Here is a 24,151-nt window from a genome sequence, read left to right as displayed (position 1 = left end):
GAGAGCTAACCAATTTCAATTCAAACCAAAATACAAGCAAATGTTTTGAAGTCAGTGAAAACACAAAGTTGAACATACAGTATGATTTCATGCACATGAAAATGCACAGAAAAAAGACATAGAATGAAACAGGATGAGACGTTTTCTTCTTGACTCATTTACATATTTTATAATGACTATGCATATGGGGTTTCCCTGGTGGCTAAGATGGTAAAGAATTTGCCTGCAGTGCAGGAGACCTGGGTTCAATCCTTGGGTCAGGAAGATCCCCTGGAGAAGGGAATAGCTACCCACTCTAGTATTCTTGACAGGAGAATTCCATGCACAGTGGAGCCTGGCAGGCTACAGTCCATGGGGTTGCAGAGTCGGACTCAACTGAGCAACTAACACACAACACTACTATACCTAATGTATATGGTAGAAAAAGAAAATACTTTAAAATACTGTCCTAAGCGTCTCTTCTTAAAGCAAATGATTCTTAGTAGGAATTAGAAGAAATTTTAAATGTTGCTTGGGATTATTTGGGTTATTTATAGCATTTTTTTCTAGCAGCATTTACTAGGCTTAAATTGAAGCTTTGATTAAAGCTGTTACAACAAAATGAACGGAATTACAAGGTTTCTCTTCTGCAGTTATTGTAAAGATGTGGATTCTGATTGAATCCCGTGTAATACTCATGGCATTTATAAGTTTTCTCTCCCGTGTGGACTCTCTGATGAATTCGAAGAGCTGAGCTGTGGCTGAAACCCTTACCACACTTAGCACATTGATAAGGCTTCTCTCCTGTGTGGATCCTCTGGTGAATATGAAGATTTGAGCTGTGACTAAAGCCCTTTCCACAGTCATCACATTTATAGGGTTTTTCTCCTGTATGGACTCTCTGATGAATGAGAAGATGTGAACGCTGACTGAAACCTTTACCACACTGTTCACATTTATAGGGTTTCTCTCCAGTATGCACTCTTTGATGAGTGTGAAGTTTTGAACTCTTGCTGAAGCCCTTCCCACATTCATGACAAATATAGGGTTTCTCCCCTGTATGGACCCTCTGATGAATGCGAAGATCTGAGCTGTGACTAAAGTCCTTCCCACAGTTGTCACATTTGTATGGCTTCTCTCCTGTATGCACTCTCTGATGGATTTGAAGATTTGAGCGCTGGGTAAAGCCCTTACCACAGTCACCACATTTATAGGACTTTTCTCCTGTGTGGACTAACTGATGAATTCGAAGATTTGAGCTCTGACTGAAGCCTTTACCACATTCATCACACTTATATGGTTTCTCTCCGGTGTGGACTCTCTGATGAACATGAAGTACTGAACTCCGACTAAACCTCTTACCACACTGATCACACTTAAAAGGCTTCTCTCCTATATGAAGTCTCTGGTGAATGTGAAGCAATGAATTTCTACCGAGGTCCTTATCACACTGCAATTTATAGAGTTTCTCTTCCAGGTGGACTCTTTGATGATGGTGAAGCCTGGGGATCTGACTGAAGCTATTACTACACACGTTACATATATAAGGTACCTCCCCTGGGTGGGCTCTCTGAGGAAAGTGAACACCGAAGCTCTGACTAAGGTTACTGGCAACTTCGTCACATCTGTACAGCTGCTTACCTATGTGGATTCTTAGATGTCTGTATAGGTCTGATCTCTGAGGGAAGCATGTGGGGCTGATGGAGCATGGATAGAACTTTTCTCCAAAATGATTTCTCTTGTGGAGAATACGCTGTGAGTTCCAGTAATAAATTTCTTTACATTTTTTACATCCACAGTATTTCTCTTCCATAGAGCCTTTTAGCAGGTCGTTTTGGCATATCTGCCCAATGTACTCTGGAAAGGCTTCCTGTCCTGGGATAGAATGCTGACATATGAGCTTCTGTTCTTTTTCCATAGAGAGATTTTTCCTGGATATGCCAACATGGTATCTGCATCCTTGAAAACCACATGAATCACTCACATAGATTTTTCTACCATCATCTTCAGAGTGTTTCCTTTCTAAGGACTGACAAGGTATATACTTGGTATACTTTAAGTTCCTGGGACTTTTGCTTTCAAAAGTCAGTTCATAGTTCCCATACCCTGCTACTTGTGTGGGGAGTGTTGACCATTCTTGATAGTGAGAAAGGTGTTGCTGCTTTAGGTCTTTGAAATCTATACCTTGAACCATTTCCCCATAGTTTTTATTCTCATATATCTGAGTGCTGGCAGTCTTCCAGCCCTGCCAGCAGGAAAGATTTTCATGTTCTAAATATCTGAATCTTTCTTCCTGGGGTTTGCAGCTCTCTTTCCAATTTCCTAAAATATAAGCAGATAATCCAGTGGTAAGCAGATAATCCAGCTATTTAAAAATTTCCAAGTATCACAGTCAACAATCTCCAGAATTATAGGAATATATGTGTGGGCACAAGTGAGAAAGAAGGATTATGACTTAGGCTGCTCCATATTTGGGTGAGAAATTCATTCATTTATTCATTCGTAGATGTATTCATTTCACTCATTCATTCAATAAATATACCAATTACCTTGGTAAATATACTTACTAAGTACTGTTAGAAATAAAAGAGAAAGTGATTGGCTTCATGGAAATCGTCTTAAAGACTGAGATTTAATTAGATTACTCTATTTGGGAAATTATTATAAGAAATAAAATACCTCTTTCTATTTTTTGTTCTAAAATAGTGTAGTAGATTGTGTTTAAAAAAAAAAAAACTCTGCTTATTTACATCTTTGGGTGTTCCTCTTACACACTGATTCTATAATTTGCTTTGGCCACTGGGACAAAAGTGAGACAAACAGAAATCTGAAAAGTACTTGTACGTTGGGGTTGGTCTCTTTTGCTGGTTTCGATAGTCCTGTGATCACCATCACATAAATGAGCCTGGGCTGGCCTCCTTGAGGAAAGACATATGGTCAACTCATGGCCATTATAACATTGATACTGACCAACTGCCAGACATGTGAGTCAGGCTATCCAGTTTTATCTTTAGATCATCTAGCCCCAATCAAGTCACTCCTGATAGAAGATCCATGTAATCAATTGGAATCATGAAACATAACAAAGTTTTAAGTTACTAAGTTTAGGGTAGTTTGTTATATATAGCAAAAGCTAACTTCTACAAATAGAACATGAAATGAGAACAAATTTAGGACTGCACAAAATTATAGGTGGAAATCTGTGCTTTATGTGTAATCCAGAAAATAGTCACAAATAATAATAATAATCACAAACACCTATTAATTACATAGCCAAAATGTTTTGGAAGATACCTTGTTTTCTTTATCTGTTGTCTTTCATGTGATTTAAGACCCATTTTTGAGAATCTCTTTTACCTCAATACAGCAATCAGATAAAGAACCAAAATACTCAACAAAACAGGTCCCAGAAGAAACTAACCTTATTCCCTAAGAGTTGGGATAACTTTACCTACTAACATGACATTTGTGTAATTCTCCCACATGACCTCTCTGTAGAGCTTTTTCTGAGAAGAATCCAAGAATTTCCACTCCTCCCAAGTAAAAATAACAGTCACATCTTCAAATGTTACTGCCATCTGGTCGAAGATTAGCTTTCTAGGAAGAAGCAATCTAAGAAGATGGACAACAAAAAAAGACATTCAGCATGTAACATAGGTGGTAAACCAAAAAGAAATAACTCTAATAATGAAGAAAGACAAGAAAAGTAAGAAGAGACATAATATAGGTCAACTGGTTAAATAATGTATACAATCACTGAATATCATCACCATCATAAGAAATATTTATATACCATTTGTCTGCTAACCACTGGGCCAGGTAAGTACTTCACATATATCTCAAGTAATCCTCATAGTGATCCTGTGTTGCAGATACTATTATTATCCCCATTTACACATTACTAAATAATGGTTGAAAAAGATTAATTCCCAAGATCATGAACCTGGAGGTATTGCAGCTAGGATCCAGGTCTACACACTTTGAACAAGAACTGTTTGCCAACTATAATAATATCGCTTCATGTTGCTTGTATTATTGCTTCATGATTGGTCATTTTAGACATTATCTATTTACTTCCTACCTCTACTTTTCATCCTCCTATAGCATTATTGCTAATTTTCTGTTTAAATCAATAAGCAGCACTTGTATAATTTTGAATATGATTATACACTTCTCAGGGGGGATTACCTGTTTAATTTTTACTTGATAAACTTACTGTCCTCAAATTCTTGATTTGTTTAAAAGGCTTTATATAATCTGTTTTATCAAGTGTCTCATTCCCCTGCCCACCCCTTTTGGTTTGGAAAGTCTATCTTCCTGCTGCCATCAGGGCCTGCTACTCTTTAGTGCTCCATTTTCAAAATCACATGATTCTTCCTCTTTTGTGATTTACTCCATTAATTGGGAGGCACATTAACAACATGAGTTCGATCAAGCCTGTGAACATTACACTTTTTAGCCACTGAAAAAAGCAAAGGTGAGAAACAGGTGAGGTTTTCTTCAAAGGAGAATCTCCAAACATAGTTACTAGGAAAGATTCCCAAGAATCATTTGAATCACTGTATACCTTAAGTCTTTCTGTCCCTCACAAGTGGCTGGGTGTAGAATTCTAGAGTGAAAATATTTTTCCTTAAAACTGTTTCACTGTTTTATAAGCTTTTAGTGTTGCCAAGACTGATTAAAAATAAATAAATAAACTGTAATTATTTTGTAGGCAACTTTTTCTTTCCTCTCTGGAAATATTTTAGGGTGGTCTTTAATGGCTGGCCTTCTGCCCCAAATGGTGTATGGATTTGAGCTTCTCCAAAGTTCACAGGGCTCATCAGTTCCTTTCTTGTCTGTATTACTCTGCTGGGTATTCTGGGATGTAATATCTTTAGCCCTAAATGGCTTTTATCACTATTCCTACTGTTGCCATACAGGTTTTTGTTGAAATTTCTCATTTGCTGATGGCTCTTCAGTTTCATTATTGTAAGTTCATAAATTTCTTGGTTTGTTTTATTATTATGCAGTTCTAGAAAGTTGAAGGGATAAGTGCATGTATTCTGTCTAAAAATAATTATTTTAGTATAACATAATAAGTTGGTTGTATAACAAATTCATTTTATTTAATGACACATTCTTAATTGTAAAGTTCAATTTAAAATGTTCAATAAATATTAAGAATAAAAGAAATAGATACTTTTAAGGAGATTACAATAAAATGGAAGAAAACTAAACTATCATCATCATAAAACTATAATCATAGGAGCAGCTAAATATTATCTAGCAGTTAGGGGCACTTATGTGAAATAGGCTATGTTATCTCATTTATTGTCACAACAATCCAGTAAGATATTATTATCAACACTAAAGGAAAAATTGATGCTTTTGAACTGTGGTGTTGGAGAAGACTCTTGAGAGTCCGTTGGGCTGCAAGGAGATCCAACCAGTACATCCTAAAGATCATCAGTCCTGGGTGTTCATTGGAAGGACTGATGCTGAAGCTGAAACTCCAATATTTTGGCCACCTCATGGGAAGAGTTGACTCATTGCAAAAGACCCTGATGCTGAGAGGTATTGGGGGCAGGAGGAGAAGGGGACGACAGAGGATGAGATGGCTGGATGGCATCACCGACTCGATGGACATGAGTTTAAGTAAACTCCGGGAGTTGGTGATGGACAGGGAGGCCTGGCATGCTGTGATTCATGGGGTCGCAAAGAGTCAGACATGACTGAGAGACTCAACTGAACTGAACTGAAAGGAAAGAGGAATCTAAATTTAGCAAGATTAAGTAACTATTACAAGGTCCTGTAGTTACAAAGTAGTGGTTTTTTAACATAGGCCTACTGCTGCTTTACCTCCTAAGCAAAAGTGAGAGAAGTTAAAAACAATTTGCGAAGGGTGGTAAATCAAGATTTCCACATACAGCCATATGATGTTAATATAGAAGGACAAAAGGAAGATATACTGAAATATTCAAGGATTCAAAATATACCACCCAGGTACCATTTTCCAAATAAACTAAATAAAAATCCATGTCTAAAAAGTGAAACGATCACAAATATGAATTCAACAATGAGAAAATACAGTGCTATTTATTTTTTTAATGTTTATAAATGCTAAAAATTTTAAAGACAGTAAGTCTGCTTAACACATACAAATTGGGATTCTCAGAAACTGACAAACTGGTGTTGGTATGAAAAATAAATGAACTCACTGGTCCTTCACTTTTTAAAAAGTGCAATATATAAAACCCAGTCTGTTGTTACTGGTTTTGATTCTCATTTTAAGAAAGATTTAAGAATTTATTTTTTAAATATACTAGAGATTAAGAGTCTAGTATCTTTTACTGAAAATAAGTTCATAAAAACTGTAACAATGCTAAAGTAATATAAGTAAAAATTAAGTCTACCCTCCACAAATAACTTAAGAAATAACCACTATTGTTTTCATTGTGTCCTTTCTGACCTTATTTTCATACATACGCCACTAATGTTGTTTTAATAACAGACATCATAATTCTGCAGGTTGCTTTTTCAGGTAATGTATAGTATACAACTTCCCATTTCAGTACATATAGGCCTGTGTTAGTTGTGATTTTTAAGTATGTCCAAAATTATTTGCTTTTGTCCAAACATTATTTGATATGCTTCCCTTCAAAAGGTGGAGCCTAATTCCTCACCTCCTTGAATGTGGCCTGGTCTTAGGGACTTAGTTCTGATGAATAGAAAAAAATGCACAAGAGGAAGCTGTGGTGTGCAGCTTTCAAAACTAGCTCATAAAAGGCACTACATCTTCCTCCATGTGCTTCCCTGATAGCTGAGTTGGTAAAGAATCCACCTACAATGCAGGAGACCCCGGGTCGATTCCTGGATCGGGAAGATTCCCTGGAGAAGAGAAAGGCTATCCATTCCAGTATTCTGGCCTGGAGAATTCCATGGACTGTATAGTCCATGGGGTCGCAGAGTCTGACACGACTGAGCGACTTTCACTTTTCTTCCTCCTTGCTTTTTCCTTGGATCAGTTACTCTGGGAGAAGCTACCTAAAATACCGTGAGAACACTTAGACTGCCCTGTGGAGAGGCCCAAGTGGTAAGGAACTGAGGCCTTCTGTCCTCAGGGAGAAATGAGGCATCTGCCAACAACCATGTGAGAACCATCTTAGAACTGGATCCTCCAGCCCCAGTGAAGGCTTCCAATGAACTGTAGTCCTGCTGTTGGCTTGAATGCAAGCTCATGAGAAACCCTGAGCCAGAACCACAGTGCTATACTCCCAGATTCCTGACTCAGAAACTGAGTAAGATAATAAATGTTTGTCATTTTTAAAAGCTGCTATGTATAATTTGTTATGCAGAAATAGATGATTAATGCATTGTTGTAAAAGCTGCATAGCATTTCATGTTATAATGTTCTAAAATTTAACTGTTCCCATACTAACGGACATTGAGATTGTTTCCACTTTTCTGGCTATCATAATATGGTAGTAAACAACTCTCTTAAATATATCATGGAACACTCACTTGTAATATCTCTAGAAAATACATTTCTAGAAATTAGAACCACAAGGCATGTGTATTTCAGTTTACCAAAAACACTATAAGACTTCCCTTGAAAATACTTTTAAAAATATGTTGAAACACTCTCCTCCACTAGAAAAGTTAAAAGCTCAATACCTACATTCAAAATTAGTAGGTAGAAGTCTATAGAGGAAAAAATGAATTATATAAAGAATAAATTAAGATGGCAAGTAAAATTCTTAATAGACATAAAGATACTAAAATAGTTTTAAAATATAGAGGCATATGGCGTAGAAGAGATACACTCCAAATTACTGAATCCTAAAAGATTAAACATGAAAAGACAGGATAATCTATAACAGAAAATTGTAGACCAAAATAAAGTAGGCTTTGCAATATTAATATTACATGAAGTAAAGTCAAAGGGGAAAGATTACATTAGAGTCATTTAATGAGAAATGAAATGATTGCCCTTTGAGTACCACCAACCAGAATTAAAATTTTGTCAGAATTTCTCCAAGACTTTATACTGGTAATAGCTGAGTATGAAAAATTTCACAGTCATGAGTAATAAAGAGGACGATAAAATGAGGTCCCATATAACCAACTCAATAATTACCAACATTCTATGAATCTTGTTTTAATCCTCTGCTTCCCCCATTACTATTATTGTTGTTATTATTATTGACTGGAGTATTTTAAAGAAAATCCCAAATATAAAGTCATTTCACATATAATTATTTCAGGAATATTCCAATATGTATCTTTCACTAACTGATAGGGACTTTAAAAAATGTAATTGCCTAACAAGATTACTATTATATTACATAATATCATTCAACACTCACTTCAAATTTAATTTTTCTAATGTAAAAGTATTTGTTAGTTGAATTGTCTAAATCAGTATCCAAAAATGGTCAATTTGTATTTGGTTATTGTGTTTCTTAAATCTCTCTTGTTCTGTAAGTCACCTCCTACCTTTTTAAAAAAATTCATTGCACCATTGATTTGTTAAAGAAACCCAGACATTTATCCTATAAAACAATGGTTTTCAAACTTCATTAAGCATCGGAATCACCTGGAGAACTTGCTAAAACACAGTTACCTGGGCACCTTCCCCAGAGATTCTGATTTATTAGGTCCTAGATAGGAGTCAAGATTCATTTGTAATAAATTCCCATGTGACGACAATGCTGCTGTTCCAGGGACCACACTTCTATAGAACATCCACATCAATAATTCGGCTAATTGTTTCCTTGTGGTGTTTTAACTTGTTCTTTATTCCATTTCTGGTACTTGATCATTTTATTCCAGAAGCCTATGAAGACTAAAGCTCTTTTTTTTTTTTTTTTTTTTTTCTGGAAAGAATACCTGTTGTACACTTCCTGTTACAATACTTGAGGGCTGCTAAATTTACTAAGTAGTGGGTTCTGGTGCTTTCAACTTCCGGCCTTCCATTCTAATGTTTCCCATAAATCTTTCACTTTAAGTTTTGGAAGTAAATGATGATCATTTCTTAGATATGTCATGTCATTAAACACTGTAAATTGGTTTCCTAATTCTACTATCCCTTGTACACATATAAGCTATAATTCTTCTAAAGAAGTCCCCATCACAAATTTTCTGGTTACCCTGAAATGTAGTCCAATCAAAAAAGTCAGGATAAATATTTATTTCCCAAACTACCCCCTTTAAGAAATTCAATTTGCAAAGTAATTAGATGGCAGATGGGGCAAAGTAACCACCAAATGTGACTAGTATGATTTGAATTGTTTTGCTTTTAAGTATTTTTATGAATTCATTGATTTTTACATATTTGATGTGTTTCAATTAAATTGCAGTCATTTTACTTCTAGATATTCAAACCTCCCTTATCTTAGGCTAGTGGGAATTCTTTCAGGTTGGCCTCAAGTTCTTGTGACATGACCATTTCTAGTGTTTGAAAACATCCTTACTTTCTTGCACAAGTGTCCTAGATTCAGTTTTGTTGCTTTTCCAGGACCAACCAAGATTCACCATTTCTCCAAAATGTTTGAAAATCTCAGTTTTTTCTTTTCTATATAAATGAACCTCCCCCACAATATGTAAACTTGATAGCCCTCTTGTCTTCCCATCCATAAACATAGTTCTCTCTCCAATAATTAAATTTTTCTTTAAAGGTCCTTTTCAAGAAGATATTAAAATTATTCTCAAGTATTTGAAATTTTGATTCCTTATAATTTTGTCAGGTTTTGCTGTATATAATTTGAAACACATTCTTAGCTACACGTTTTGTTCATGATTAATACATCTAGCCTTTTTCATGGCATTACTTTAGGTAGGTCTCCAGTAAATAGCACAGAGCAAGATCATGTTTTTCATCAACTCTCTATGACTCAGTTTTTTTATAGGTAAGTTTTATCCATGTTCATTTATTGTGATTACTAATATATTTGGACTTATTTCTAAAATCTTACTTATTTTTAAAAATTCTTATTATTATTCTTTTGCTATAATCCTTATTAAAAAAAAAAATCTGTTCCTGTCTCTAGTTTTTATTTTTTCATTTCCTCCCATTTTGTCCTCTATGATTTTGATTCCATACATATATTAATAATTTATATTCTTTAAGAGTCAATCTAAATATGCTTTAAACATATACACTTACCTATTTTTCTAGTAAGTCATTTAAGAAAAGAAACAAATCCAAGAAAGGCTGCATGAGACATAATAAGGAAAGACGGATCAAAAGCCTTGGTAAAGTTTGTTATCATGAAACAAGTAAAAACAATAAAACAAAATCTAAGAACAAAAAAGGAAAAAGAGAGCACATCTACACCTACCCTACAGTTCTTGACGATCCAAGCATTGATGAGTGGGAGATAAGAAAAAAGGGACATGGTGGTGGTGGTTTAATCGCTCAGTCATGTCCGACTCTTTGCGACCCATGGACGTAGCCAGCCAGGCTCCTCTGTCCATGGGATTATTCTCCAGGCAAAAACACTGGAGTGGGCTGCCGTTTCCTTCTCCAAAAGGGACATGAGAGTGTGCCAAAGTACTTGTCGTTTAGAAAAATGACTTAGATATAAGTTTAAGAAGTCAATAGGAGTAAATAAAAGTCAACATGGGCTTTTAGGGCAATTACCAGAAGAACCATAGTAGAATCTATAAAAAATAAAGCAAGAACAGAAGACAATGTGTTTCAAAGGAAAACAGAAAGGAGGAAAGGCATATGATAGCAAAAATAATAGTATAGCTCAATCTCACAGATTAAAAGACAGATTTGTAGCTTAAAAAAATAAAATTCAATTTGAATCAGTCCTAATGAGATGGATGAAACTGGAGCCCATTATACAGAGTGAAGTAAGCCAGAAAGATAAAGAACATTACAGCATACTAACACATATATATGGAATTTAGAAAGATGGTAATGATAACCCTATATGCAAAACAGAAAAAGAGACACAGAAATACAAAAAAAAAAAAAAATAAAAAATAAAATAAAATTCAATATGTGGATTAGAAGAGATACACTAAAAAGAAAAGACATGGGAATAAAAGGATGGAAAAACATATTCCACACAAATATGAACCAAAAGAAAACTGTAATAATTAATTTCAGCTGAGATAAAATTTATAGCAAAAAATTTGTAACTGTATGGTATACAGTTGGTATGGTATGGTAATAGATGTTAACTAGGCATTGTGGTGATCATTTTACAACATATACAAATGTAGAGTCATTATGTGTATACCTGAAACTAATATAATATTATATGTAAACTATATCACAATAAAAAATTTTATGGCAAAAATACCATAAGGAACAAAAATATAGGTTTTTATATATTAGTAACCCTGGAGAAGGGAACAGCTACCCACTCCAGTATTCTGGCCTTGAGAATTCGATGGACTGTATAGTGCATGGGGTCACAAAGAGCCAGACACAACTGAGTGATTTTCACTTTCACTTTCAAATAAATAGTAAGAAAATATACCAAATAGTTAAATTGCATCCACAAATAAATTTCAAAATGTATGAAGTAACAATTATCATAAGTTCAAGGAGATATATACACCATTGATGGTAATTATGGATATTAATGCACTCCTCTCAGAAAATGATAGATCAAGCAAAACCAAACTCAACAATATAAAGACTAGACAGTACAATTAATAAGCTAGTTATTTTTATCTGTGTTGAACTCTTTACTTCTGAAACACTAAAAACACATTTTCATGCACCTACAATACTATTACAAGATTGGCCATGTAGTGGTCCATTAAAGAAATCTAAATAAACTCCAAAGGATTAATATAATGCAAAATACATTGTTTACATAGAATGTAATAAAATTAGGAACTATTAACAATAAAAAAACCAAGAATAGTCCTTAAACTTAAAAGGAAAATATGATAAGAAAAATTTGAATTTAATAATAATAATTACATATCAAACTTTTCAAGATCCAAATAAAAAAGTACTTAAAGGAAATAAGAATGGCTGCATATAATCAACCTAAGCATTCAACTCAGAAACTTAGAAAGCAGAAACCCTCCTGCTTTAAAAAAAATAAACAAACTTCAGAAATGGAGAATAAAGCTGAGAGTCAAAGGTGCAATAAACAGATGGTGAGAAAATGCATAAAGTCAAAAGATACTCTTAAAAATTTAAGAAGTCAGTTCTCTATGTCTGTTTCTCCACTGCTGCCTTGCTTTGTTACGGACATGGGGAGGGGAGGAGAGGGTGAGATGTATGGAGAGAGTAACATGGAAACTTACATCACCATATGTAAAATAGACAGCCAAAGGGGATTTGCTGTCTGGCTCAGGGAACTCAAACAGGGCCTCTGTATCAACCTAGAGGGGTGGGATGGGGAGGAGATGGGGGGAGGTTCAAAAGGGAGGGGCTATATGTATACCTATGGCTGATTCATGCTGAGGTTTGACAGAAACAACAAAATTCTGTAAAGCAATTATCCTTCAATTAAATAAATTTTTAAAAACTTAAGAAGTCAGATCTCTGCAAGTCTGATTTTCTTAAAAAGATGATTACAGACAAAATATAAGACAAAATGAGGAAATAACCACAGATATAAGTTTTTAAATAAGACAAGGGCATTATGAACTGTCTGCAAATACACTTGAACATCTATATAAAAGGACAAATTCCTAGTAAAGTACACAATGCCAATATAAAATGCCAAAATAGATTTTAAGAGTAATATAAAATTATAGACCAGTAAGTATTAAGGAAACTGAAATGGCAGCCAAGGTTCTTTCTCTCGTCCCCAAAATCACAGGCCCAAAGAGTTTTATAGTTGAGTTCTAGCAAATGTTTAAATAAACATTTGATCAAATATACGAAAGTATATTATAGCATGATGAAATGGTGGCTCATTCCAAAAAAGCAAAGGAAAGTTCATAAGAGGAAATCTATTAGTTATAAGCCATAATGTCAAATAAGAAAAGCCATATAATTATTTTAATCAATGCCCAAAAGGTATCTCTTAAAGTTCAACCTTGGTCCTTCATTTAAACCTACAAACAAAGCAAGTTACCAAAACAAAGACATGCAAAAACAGTTCAAATCCAAAGGTAAAACAATAAAGGCATTCCCATTAAAATTGGAAACAAATTCACTATTTTACAGCCATTAATATGAAAGCATTTGCTAGTGCAAGCAGATTATCTGTAGAGGGTGTGCTTGTTTTTTCTGGGAAGTCCAAGAAAATCAACTGAAAATTATGAGCAATTATAAGGGAGTTCAACATCCCAGAAATTCCACTACAAGGTTTGTAGCCTAAAGAAGCTTACATATGAATACCAGAGGCTATGTGTAAGACCATTTAGAGTATGACTGCTATAGTAGCAAAAACACTGGAAATAATCCAGAAGGCACAATTTATGTTGGATAAATAAGCTGTTTTTTATACTGTGAAATAGTACACAACAGTGAAAATAAATTACAGCTACATGAATCAACATGGTTGCACTGTAAAAATCTAACGTTATGCTAAAGTAGCCATTCACAAAATATATACAGTGATTCCATTTAATGTTAAAAATAGGCAAAACTAAACAATTTTGTTTAGCGATACAGACATAGGTAGTTAAAACTACACACACACACAAAAGCTAGGGAATGCCAAACACAACATTTAAGGTATCAGTTGCCTCTCTAGGAGAAGGAAGAGTGAAGTTGCGGGCTTATCAGGGGGCTTTAAAAGTATTTGCTGGTCTATATGGTGGGTACCCATGCTATCACTGTATTTTAAATTGCACATATGTGCTTCCATATATTCTTTGTATTTTTTTCTCACACAAAAATAAATACCTGATAGGTTTAAGAGTTAAATTTTAAAAATACTTGAAACCATAAGAATAATTGAGGAAAATAAAAGTAATTATGTATGAGACTTGGGATGAAGAACTTTCAAAGCATAAAATTATACATATAAATAAAAAGAAATAAGATTCACTTTATGCAAATTTAAATTATATAAACAAAGTCCTTAAAAGTAAAAGACAAATGATAACTTAGAGTAACGCTTACAGCATACAACAAATGGTTGCTGTATTTTACATACAAAGTATACCTTTTATCATATGGGAAAAAAAATTGGAAAAAAGGTAATGTATGTCCAGTCGTTTTATCAAAGAAGGAATGCAAATGATCATGAAGTATATGTTTAAAATGATCAATCTTAATAAAGACTGAAAAGATGCAATTCAAGGCTAAAATTTAAAAATAATATTCAATGCTGGTAAAGGTTCAGCAACACAAGATCTTTCATTATATGGTTGTACCAGTTAGTTTATGCAATATTTCTGAAAAAGAACTTAAGTTTTTCAAAAGCCTAAAACATGTTTGTATTCTTTGACTTTATTATCTTATGTCCTGGAACATATCTTGAGGAAATAGAAATACACTTAATAAATTATAAGAATATTTATTAGAAGTTGCTTATAATAGCAAAATATTGGGAAATACTCAAGTTTTTCCCAATAAAAGAAAATCTAAATAAAGCATGGTATACATGAAAGATTGTATAGCCATTAAAACTCATGCAACCAAAACATACTTGGAAAAATGTCCACTTCATATGTTAAATGAAAAAATGAAACATATAACAGCCATTCACACATTCAACAGCTATTCACTGAGTGCTTACTATATGCCAGGCATTGTTCTAGATACTGGGAACATTCTCTGCCCTCATGGAGCCTATCTATCATGATTCGAAATTTTGTATATGTACTAATCTTTCCATGTGCATGTGTGCTAAGTTGCTTCAGTTGTGTCTATTTGTGACCCTATGGACTGAGCCCGCAAAACTCCTCTGTCCATGGGATTCTCCTGGCAAGAATACTGGAAAAGTTTGCCATTTACCCCTCCAGGGGATCATCCTGACCCAGGGATCAAAACTGCGGTTCCTGCAGCTCCTGCATTTCAGGTGGATTCTTTACCGCTGAGCCACCAGGGAAGCCCCTCATATTCTGCCAGAGACTAAATGATGGTCTTCCTGCTGGAATGATATCTTCCAATTCATAATAATAATTCAAATTTGAGTACCTGCTTCTGTCTTTTACTTAAAATTGCCACTCATTCCAGCACTGTTTAACATATGGTAACTTTAGAAATTCTTGTTAACCTCATGTGATTTATTTGCCCAAGGTTAAGGAAATACATTCTGACATTTATCTCAGGGTATCAAAGACAGTATGAATTATATAGTAGACTTGAATGACTGGCTGGCTGAATGAGTAAATGTCAAGAAAAGACCCTGGGTGGGAGGCAGGGGCTTGCTGCATAGGAGGCTTGAAAGCTTCCCAGGCAAATGAGGAACTTGTTCTATTCAGTCTGGTCCATCCATCCCTGTTGCCACTTCTACTACTCCTGCTATCCATGAAGAAGTCAGGGGCGTTTTATAAATAAGAGAAGACAATCCTACTCACCCAGGATCAGACTGTGAGGGAAAGAGTGACCATTCTTTCCTCCTTTGTGCTCCTTTTTTAGGGAAGGGTGGAGTGTTGAGAAGGCTGAGCTGAGAGAGAAGAGAGGAGGAATGAAAGACTGGCATGACTTGAAATTCCCAAACTCACTACAATCCCCATGCACTAAGATTTGAGTGTGACCCCCAAAACTCCCAGAAAGATGTCAGAAAGAGCCCAAGAACATTTCTGTGCCCTTTCAAAGACCAGAAAGGAGACTTACATGAATTTGCACTCAGGACCTCATTTCTGAACATCTAGAAAAAGTACAGTTCTAGCCCGGGCATGGAAACATAGAACTTGATCTCAAAGTTTAGTCTCTCCAGGAATACAGATGCTTTCCATGTAATTTAACCTCTCTGAGCATCAAAATTTTCCTAGTTTATAATTAACAAGAAAAATAAAAACAACTGGAATAACAGCAACACACTTAAAAAGCTTCTTTCTAAAAGCATTTTTTAAATTTTGTTCAGTCAGTAAAGTAGAAAGGTTAATTCCATCACCCTCTCCCACCCCACTTCTTACAACATAAATACTGGATTTATTATTAGATCAGAGTACAGAATCTTAGCAGAAGATCCCAGATCTAGGGTTTCCACGACGTGATCATAATCCCACCAACCACTTGTAGAACTCTGAAAAAGACCAAACTTCTAGACCTCCTAGGACCTCACTTTCCTCACCTGTAAAATGGGGGCATTAGTCTTTGCCACTCTGGTCCTCCCTTGCTGATCACAGGTCCCTGGAGAAAATGATAAACAATTAAGAGCCCTCTTTCTCTAGAAAGAAAACGGATTCATGGTGTTCCAGGAGCAGGACAGGTTTGCACTGCCCCCTACACACCAAGGGCCGCCAGAGTTTGTATATCTGAAGCTCCGGGTTCAGACGTACAAAACTGTTCTCTCAGAGCAGGATCCATAGGGCCTCTGCTCCTGCGGCGGAGACACAGGCGGCCTCTGTTCCGCATCCAGACCTCCGTCCCAGCACCTCCCAGCCCCGAGCACCGCGGCCCGAGGATCCAAGTCGCCTCTGCCTCCTCTTTCCGTCCCCTTCAGTTTTAACGTGGGGAAGGCGGTTGGGAAGGACTCACCTACACTGGAGTCCGAGATTTCTAAGCCTGAGCGGCTTCTCGACACCTGGCCCTCTCTTCTGCCACAGCTCTTCTCGTCCTTGTCTGCTTCTGGTTTGGTGCTCCCGAGAGTCCGCGTCACTTACGGAGCCTCTGGAGAGGAACAGGGACCAACTCAAACACTCCGTCCAAACAACGTCTGCCACCCTGCTTGACCAAAACCAAAGCCTCAGGCCTCGGACAGGACACTCAGAGCGTTCCCATGGAGACGGGAGGGGGCGGGGCAGGAAAGGAGCGCGCCGGAGGACGTGGCTCCTGATTGGCCAGAAAGATCGGGGGTGGGGGGAGGCCTGGTCTTAAACCACCAGTGTTCTAGGGCGGGAGGACCGAGCACTACTGAATGAACTTTGAACCGAGGATGCGCTTGAGCCATCTAAGATATTACTAACGTTAATGGACAATTCTAGGTTTTTTTAGGACCCTTGGGAAGGGTGCTGGGCTGGGGATTCTGGGAAACAGTCACCCTGGAGGGCGAGGGGGTGGTAGCGCTTGCTGTCCGCGCATTCAGCGAAATGGGCACCCCACTAGCTCTGGCTGTAGCATCCTCCCCAAATTCGAATCACAGAGCCGCGAAGAGGGCTTTTCAATTTTCGGTTTGTGGTTGCCGGGACCCGCTTCTTTCCTGTTAACTCGTTGGTCGGGTTGGGCTTTTCTCCCTCTTCTCTTCCTGCTGTCTTAGGCTTCTCTGGATTCATCGTGTTCTCTCACCTGGATTCAGTCATTTTAGTCCCTCAGTCGTGTCCGATTCTTTCCGACCCCATGGACTCCAGCACGCCAGGCTTCCCTGTCCATCACCAACTCCTGGAACCTGTTCAGACTCATGTCCTTCGACTCGGTGATGCCATCCATTCAACCATATCATCCTCTGTCCTCCGTTTTCCCTCCTGCCTTCAATCTTTCTCAGCATCATGGTCTTGTCCAGTGAGTCAGTTTTTTGCGTCAGGTGGCCAAAGTATTGTAATTTCAGCTTCAGCATCAGTCCTTCCAATGAATATTCAGGACTGATTTCCTTTAGGATTGACTGGTTTGATCTCCTTGCATCCAAGACTCTCAAGAGTCTTCTCCAACAGTGTCGAGATTCCTTTAAAAACTGGAAATAGAACTGCCATAGGCCCCAGCAATCCCCCTGCTGGGCATACACACCGAGGAAACCAGAATTGAAAGAGACAGGTGTACCCCAATGTTCACTGCAGCACTGTTTACAATAGCTAAGAAATGGAAGCAACCTATTGGCAGATGAATGGATAAGAAAGCTGTGGTACATATACACAGTGGAATATTATTCAGCTATTAAAAAGAATGCATTTGAATCAGTTCTAATGAGGTGGATGAAACTGGAGCCTATCATACAGAGTGAAGTAAGTCAGAAAGAAAAACACCAATACAGTATATTAATGCATATATATGGAATTTAGAAAGATGGTAATGATGACCCTATATGCAAGACAGCAAAAGAGACACAGATACAAAGAACAGACTATTGGACTCTATGGACGAAGGCGAGGGTGGGATGATTTGAGAGAATAGCACTGAAACACGTTTATTACCATATGTGAAATAGATCACCAATCCATGATCAATGCATGAGTCAGGATGCTCAGTGCCAGTGTTCTGGGATGACCCTGAGGAATGGGATAGGGACGGAGGTGGGAGGGGGGTTCAGGATGGGGGACACATGTACACCTGTGGCTGATTCGTGTCAGTGTATGGCTAAAATCACTATAATATTGTAAAGTAATTAGCCTCCAATTAAAATAAATTAATAACTTAAAAAAAAAAGAGTCTTCTCCAACACCACAGGTCAAAAGTATCAATTCCTTGGTGCTCAGCTTTCATTGTAGTCCAACTCTCACATCCATACATGACTACTGGAAAAACCATAGCTTTGACTAGACGGACTTTTGTTGGCAAAGTAATGTATCTGCTTTTTAATATGCTGTCTAGGTTGGTCATAACTTTTCTTCCAAGGAGCAAGTGTCTTTTAATTTCATGGCTGCAGTCACCATCTGCAGTGATTTTGGAGCCCCAAAAAATAAAGTATCTTGCTGTTTCCATTGTTTCCCCATTTATTTGCCATGAAGTGATGGAACTGGATGCCATGATCTTAGTTTTTATTGAATGTTGAGTTTTAAGCCAACTTTTTCACGCTCCTCTCTCACTTTCATCAAAAGCCTCTTTAGTTCTTCTTCACTTCCTGCCATAATGGTGGTGTTATCTGCATATCTGAGGTTATTGATATTTCTTGTGGCAATCTTGATTCCAGCTTGTGCTTCATCCAGTCCAGCATTTCTCATGATGTACTCTGCATAGAAGTTAAATAAGCAGGGTGACAATATACAGCCTTGACATACTCCTTTCCCAATTTGGAACCAGTCTGTTGTTCCATGTCCAGTTTGAACTGTTGCTACTTGACCTGCATACAGATTTCTCAGGAGGCTGGTCAGGTGGTCTGGTATTCCCATCTCTTGACAAATTTTCCGCGGTTTGTTGTGATCCACACAGTCAAAGGCTTTGGCATAATCAATAAAGCAGAAGTAGATGTTTTTCTGGAACTCTCTTGCTTTTTCGAGGATCCAGCAGACATTGGCAATTTGATCTCTGGTTCCTCTGCCTTTTCCAAATCCAGCTTGACCATCTGGAAGTTCACAGTTCACATATTGTTGAAGTCTGGCTTGGAGAATTTTGAGCATTACTTTGCTAGTGTGTGAGATGAGTGCAATTGTGCATTCTTTGACATTGCCTTTCTTTGGGATTGGAATGAAAATTGACCTTTTCCAGTCCTGTGGCCACTGCTGAGTTTTCCAAATTACTGTGGGCAAGAATCCCTTAGAAGAAATGGAGTAGCCATCATAGTAAAAAAAAAAAAAAAAAGAATCTGAAATGCAGTACTTGGATGCAATCTCAAAAATGGCAGAATGATATCTGTTCTTTTCCAAGGCAAACCATTCAGTATCACAGTAATCCAAGTCTATGTCCCAGCCAGTAATGCTGAAGAGCTGAAGTTGAACAGTTCTATAAATACCTACAAGAACTTCTAGAACTAACACCCAAAAAAGATGTCCTTTTCATTATAGGGGACTGGAATGCAAAAGTAGGAAGTCAAGAAATACCTGGAATAACAGGAAAATTTGGCCTTGGAGTACAGAATGAAGCAGGGCAAAGGCTAAGAGTTTTGCCAAGAGAATGCACTGGTCATAGCAAACACCCTCTTCCAACAACACAAGAGAAGACTCTACACGTGGACATCACCAGATGGTCAACACCGAAATCTGATTGATTATACTCTTTGCAGTCAAAGATGGAGAAGCTCTATACAGTCAGCAAAAACAAAACTGGGAGCTGACTGTGGCTTAGATTATGAACTCCTTATTGCCAAATTCAGACTTAAATTGAAGAAAGTAGGGAAAACCACTAGACCTTCAGATATGACCTAAATCAAATCCCTTACGATTATACAGTGGAAGTGACAAATAGGTTCAAGGGATTAGATCTGATAGAGTGTCTGAAGAACTATGGATGGAGGTTTGTGATATTGTACAGGAGGCTGTGATCAAAACCATGCCCAAGAAAAAGAAATGCAAAAAGGCAAAATGTTTGTCTGAGGAGGTCTTACAAATAGCTGAGAAAAGAAGAGAAGAGAAAAGCAAAGGAGAAAACTAAAGATATACCCATTTGAATGCAGAGTTCCAGAGAATATCAAGGAGAAATAAGAAAGCCTTCCTCAGCAATCAATGCAAAGAAATAGAGGAAAACAACAGAATGGGAAAGGCTAGTGATTTCTTCAAGAAAGTTAAGAGATACCAACGGAACATTTCATGCAAAGATGGGCACAATAAAGGACAGAAATGGTATGGACCTAACAGAAGCAGAAGATATTAAGAAGAGGTGGCAAGAATACACAGAAGAACTATACAAAAAAGATCTTCATGACCCAGATAATTGCAATGGTGTGATCACTCACCTACAGCCAGGCATAAAGCTTGTGCATATATGTAAAATCAAATATGGCCAGATATTTGTAAATTAAGTAAAAATGCAGATGTCTAATTCATTTTTACTAATGTACAGTTCTGGGACCCTCAGTTTCTAAAACTTTGTTTCTTCAACAATTTCCTTTTTAAATTTTTCATGAAATAAATATTCTATTTCATTTTATGAGCATGTTAGAAATGGTTTCAGAACCAAAACTTCTAACATACATAGCTTCTCTTAAGATGTATGGACTTGCGAATATAATATTTAGCACATTACTTGGATAACTTTTATATAGCCAATACATATAGTAAGCTGGAGTCAAACCAAGAGAGTGTACTTTGTTTTCTCTCACCCTCACACTATTGGTTATCCTTTTGAATTAATTTTTATATGAATCTTTACAATCTAGGACTCTAATTTCTGAATGTGATTGAGTTTGTTGGATCCGTCTTGCTAACCAGCATGGCTGAACCCTTAGTATCAATTGCCTAGAGTGTATATTTACTTAATGACAATGAATGCTGGCTCCTACTTTGCCAATAAGGTTTAAAACTCTCCATGTAGATTCCAGCTGGAGAAATACTACCTTAAATGAGGTTATGGACAATTCTAGAATCTCCCAAATCTTGCTGCTGTGTCAACCAGAAAAGGTCTTTAGAATAGTTAATCCTGAGAAAAAGGAAGCCATCCTAAAGGAACACACATTTGCCCTTTTGATCCAAGAATTAGACGATTCTAATTCCTGAAGCTGCTAGATTTATTAGGGTGGAAGTCAACTTTGAAGGACCAAGGCCATATTCATACAAGAGCAGTTCTAGTCATGTGGGATTTGGATGAAATTGCACTATCTATATATCAACATGGAGTCATGGTGACCATGATGTTTGATTTAACTCAAATGTTCCTCGTATCTATCAGCCAGGCTCTTGCTGGAGGGGCTCCCTAGCTGCTCCATCACCAGCATATCTTATCTGCATGGCCCATGCCCTCTCTGCAAACGTTACCTTAGTAGAGTGTCTTCCCTTTCTACCCTAAGAGAAATAGGACCCTCACTATCCACCCCCACCAGCACTAGGTCCCTTACCTCACTGTTTTTCTCCTTAGCAAAGACTACATATGATATATTACAATCCTGATATATCTCTACTTCTTCAATAGACTAAGCTCCATGGGAGGGGTGGGAGTCAGGGGGATGGGAGCAAAATTTGGATATTTTATTCCCCTCAAGAGAAGGACAAGAAAACTATGAGGCAGGAAACAGATGCTCAAAAATTACATGAATTATTGGATGGATGAATAAAGGGACGTGGTTTATTAGGAATCCGCCAGTCTAGGAAAGGTCAGATGAACTAGGGCCCAACTCCCAGACTCTCTCTTCCCCAGGTTATTGACTATCTGGAAGGAAAGGAGGCTGTGTATTCCAAGGTGTGCTGCACACAGAGGATCCTATAATGAACAATGTCTCTTTTCCTAGCAGCAGTGTGTGGTGAAGCTGTTCGGAGACTCAGGCGGGGAGCGGGAGGATGCGAGCAGCCCCTTGCTCAGCGAACTAATGCGAAGACTCTCTGGGCCGGCCTCGAGGGTCCAGCCGCCCCGGGCGGTCCACGCTGCCCTTCGGGCGCTTTTGCAACACTCGCAGCTCCGGAGGGAGTTTTAGTGTAAGGATCTAAGAATGAGTTTCCCTTTCGCATTAGAGGGTACTCGTTCTCTTTTTCCTTTCTCTCTTTGGTTCGCGGTTTTCAGCGCTGGAATTGAATCTTCGCCTCCAATATCCGCCGTGTGACGCAAGGTTATAGAATGATCCTCCTCTTCTCTGCGTGTGTTTTGCCCGCTCTAAAATACAAAGTTACATCCGTGAGAGTCTTGCCAGAACCCGCATTCTGTGCGGAAGACAAGGAAGGGCAGGCCGGCCCCAGCCCGAGGCCCAGGAGGGGAGCTGCTAGGACCCCCAGGGTGGAGAACGCAGCCGGCTGGAGGGCGCGGGAGACGGACGACCCGGCGGGAGAGGCCACTTCCCAGGTTCCAGTCCGCCGCACCTGGGGAGGCGGGGAGCCCGGGACCGGGCGCGCACGTGGGTAAGGAGTCCAGTTCGGTCGAAGACGTAGTGTGGCCTTTAACTCGAGTGCAACGCCCGCTTCTTAACGCTCCTGAAGTCAGGTGGTATGGTTTTCCCCGCTTTCGTGCATCCTAATGGATTCAGGCACTCCTCTCGCCTCTCTGCCCCCGCAGGTGTTTATCCTTTAATCCCAGATTTTTCCCTCCACCTGGGCTCCGCCTTTATTCCTCCACCCCGTGCAGCCTCCCCCGACCCGCTCTCACCGCACTGAAGACAAAACTGTCAGCTCTGCAGTCTCTGGGCTCCTCGCTGAAGTTCTTTTCCCCCCGTAAGTAGCAAAGTTCTAAAAAGAACAGCGCGTATTTGCTCACTGCATCAGTCACCCGCTACCCCCATAGTACTGAGACGTTATCACTCGCACTCCTCCCCCAGCGGAGACCTAAAATTGCTTTCTTCACAGAGGTTTTCCTTGAACTCCCACTCGCCAAATTCAAGTACAGGTATTCATTTCTTTGTCTTTTTTAGCATTTGACAAATTGATATTTCCTCTCACCTTTTTTTTTTTTTTTCACTTATTGAAGTAATATAATCGGATTAAAGAAAGTTGTCACAAATTGTCTTAAGCCTAAAACACAGCCGTGGTTGATACTTTGGTGTATTTGGTTTTTTTTTAAATGCAGGGGTTTCAGTTCTTTGGTTGTAATCTTTATACTCCTACCATTTGCTTTTAACCATGCACGTGTTGCATATTGCTGTATGAAGAGATCACTTTCATAGCTGAAAAGGTGTTTCATTTTTTATGCATTCATTTCATTAATCATCTTTAAATTTTAATTAGTTGACAATTATTTATGTTGCACAGAATGCAACAGAAAATTGCACAGAAATTGCACAGAAAAATGCACAGAAAATTATTCTGTTATGCCCAAAACCTTCTTTTCTGTATTTGTAGTTCTTCTCATTGGTTAATTTCCCAGAGAAAGGTTACTGATTGAAAAGTCATGCATGTTTTTGAAGTTCTGCATAGTTGTTAAACATGCGGCTTTACAAGAGTGTAGCAAATAACATTTACACTAACAATGTTCCATCCCGTTCTCATTGTCAATTCGGTGTTGTTTTTACATTTTATATTTGCCATTTTAATAAGTATGTAGTGGTATCACCTGGTTTGTATTAGTTTGGTATCTGCTTAAGTTTGACAATTTTCTGAAATATTTATTATCCATTTTCCCCTCTGTCTGAAGCAGTTATTTGCAATAATTTTATTTCAATTCTTTTCAAATATATTTGTCTTCTTTCTGGTCATAAGAACTAAAATCACTATTTTAGAGGAGACTATAACTCATATAGAAGACAGTATTCAACATAAATGTGCATTTAGTGAGTGATAACTGAATGATTACCCATGTAAGCCATCACCAGATTAAGGAATAGAACATTACTATTACTATACTATACTATATTAACTTATTACCATTACTATAGAGTGTCCAAGAGCCCAGGGGATCTTTGCTGATTACAAATTCCTCCCTCCCTGC

The 24,151-nt window shown here is 37.7% G+C and overlaps 1 protein-coding gene across 6 annotated transcripts; it reads right to left on the bottom strand.

Moving 5' to 3' along the window:
* Positions 1 to 273: 273 nt before the first annotated feature.
* Positions 274 to 16,782, bottom strand: ZNF214 (zinc finger protein 214). Of its 6 annotated transcripts, XM_043904238.1 has the most exons (7): positions 16,544 to 16,782; positions 16,137 to 16,195; positions 15,677 to 15,830; positions 15,418 to 15,506; positions 10,127 to 10,174; positions 3,431 to 3,591; positions 274 to 2,301 (listed from the first exon to the last, which is right to left on the bottom strand). In XM_043904238.1, the coding sequence occupies exons 6-7, from the start codon at positions 3,555 to 3,557 to the stop codon at positions 611 to 613; spliced, it is 1,818 nt and encodes a 605-aa protein (XP_043760173.1). In that variant the 5' UTR covers positions 3,558 to 3,591; positions 10,127 to 10,174; positions 15,418 to 15,506; positions 15,677 to 15,830; positions 16,137 to 16,195; positions 16,544 to 16,782; the 3' UTR covers positions 274 to 610. The 6 variants fall into 6 exon arrangements, with proteins under 6 accessions (XP_043760173.1, XP_043760168.1, XP_043760160.1 ...); XM_043904233.1 differs by lacking the exon at positions 10,127 to 10,174; XM_043904225.1 differs by lacking the exon at positions 15,677 to 15,830.
* Between the last annotated feature and the right edge of the window lie 7,369 nt (positions 16,783 to 24,151).

The sequence above is a fragment of the Cervus elaphus genome, chromosome 1 (assembly GCF_910594005.1).
Source record: "Cervus elaphus chromosome 1, mCerEla1.1, whole genome shotgun sequence".
Classification (NCBI taxonomy): domain Eukaryota; kingdom Metazoa; phylum Chordata; class Mammalia; order Artiodactyla; family Cervidae; genus Cervus; species Cervus elaphus.
The sequence above is the reverse complement of the archived record's forward strand: the minus strand, read 5'-3'. Positions and strand labels throughout refer to the sequence as shown.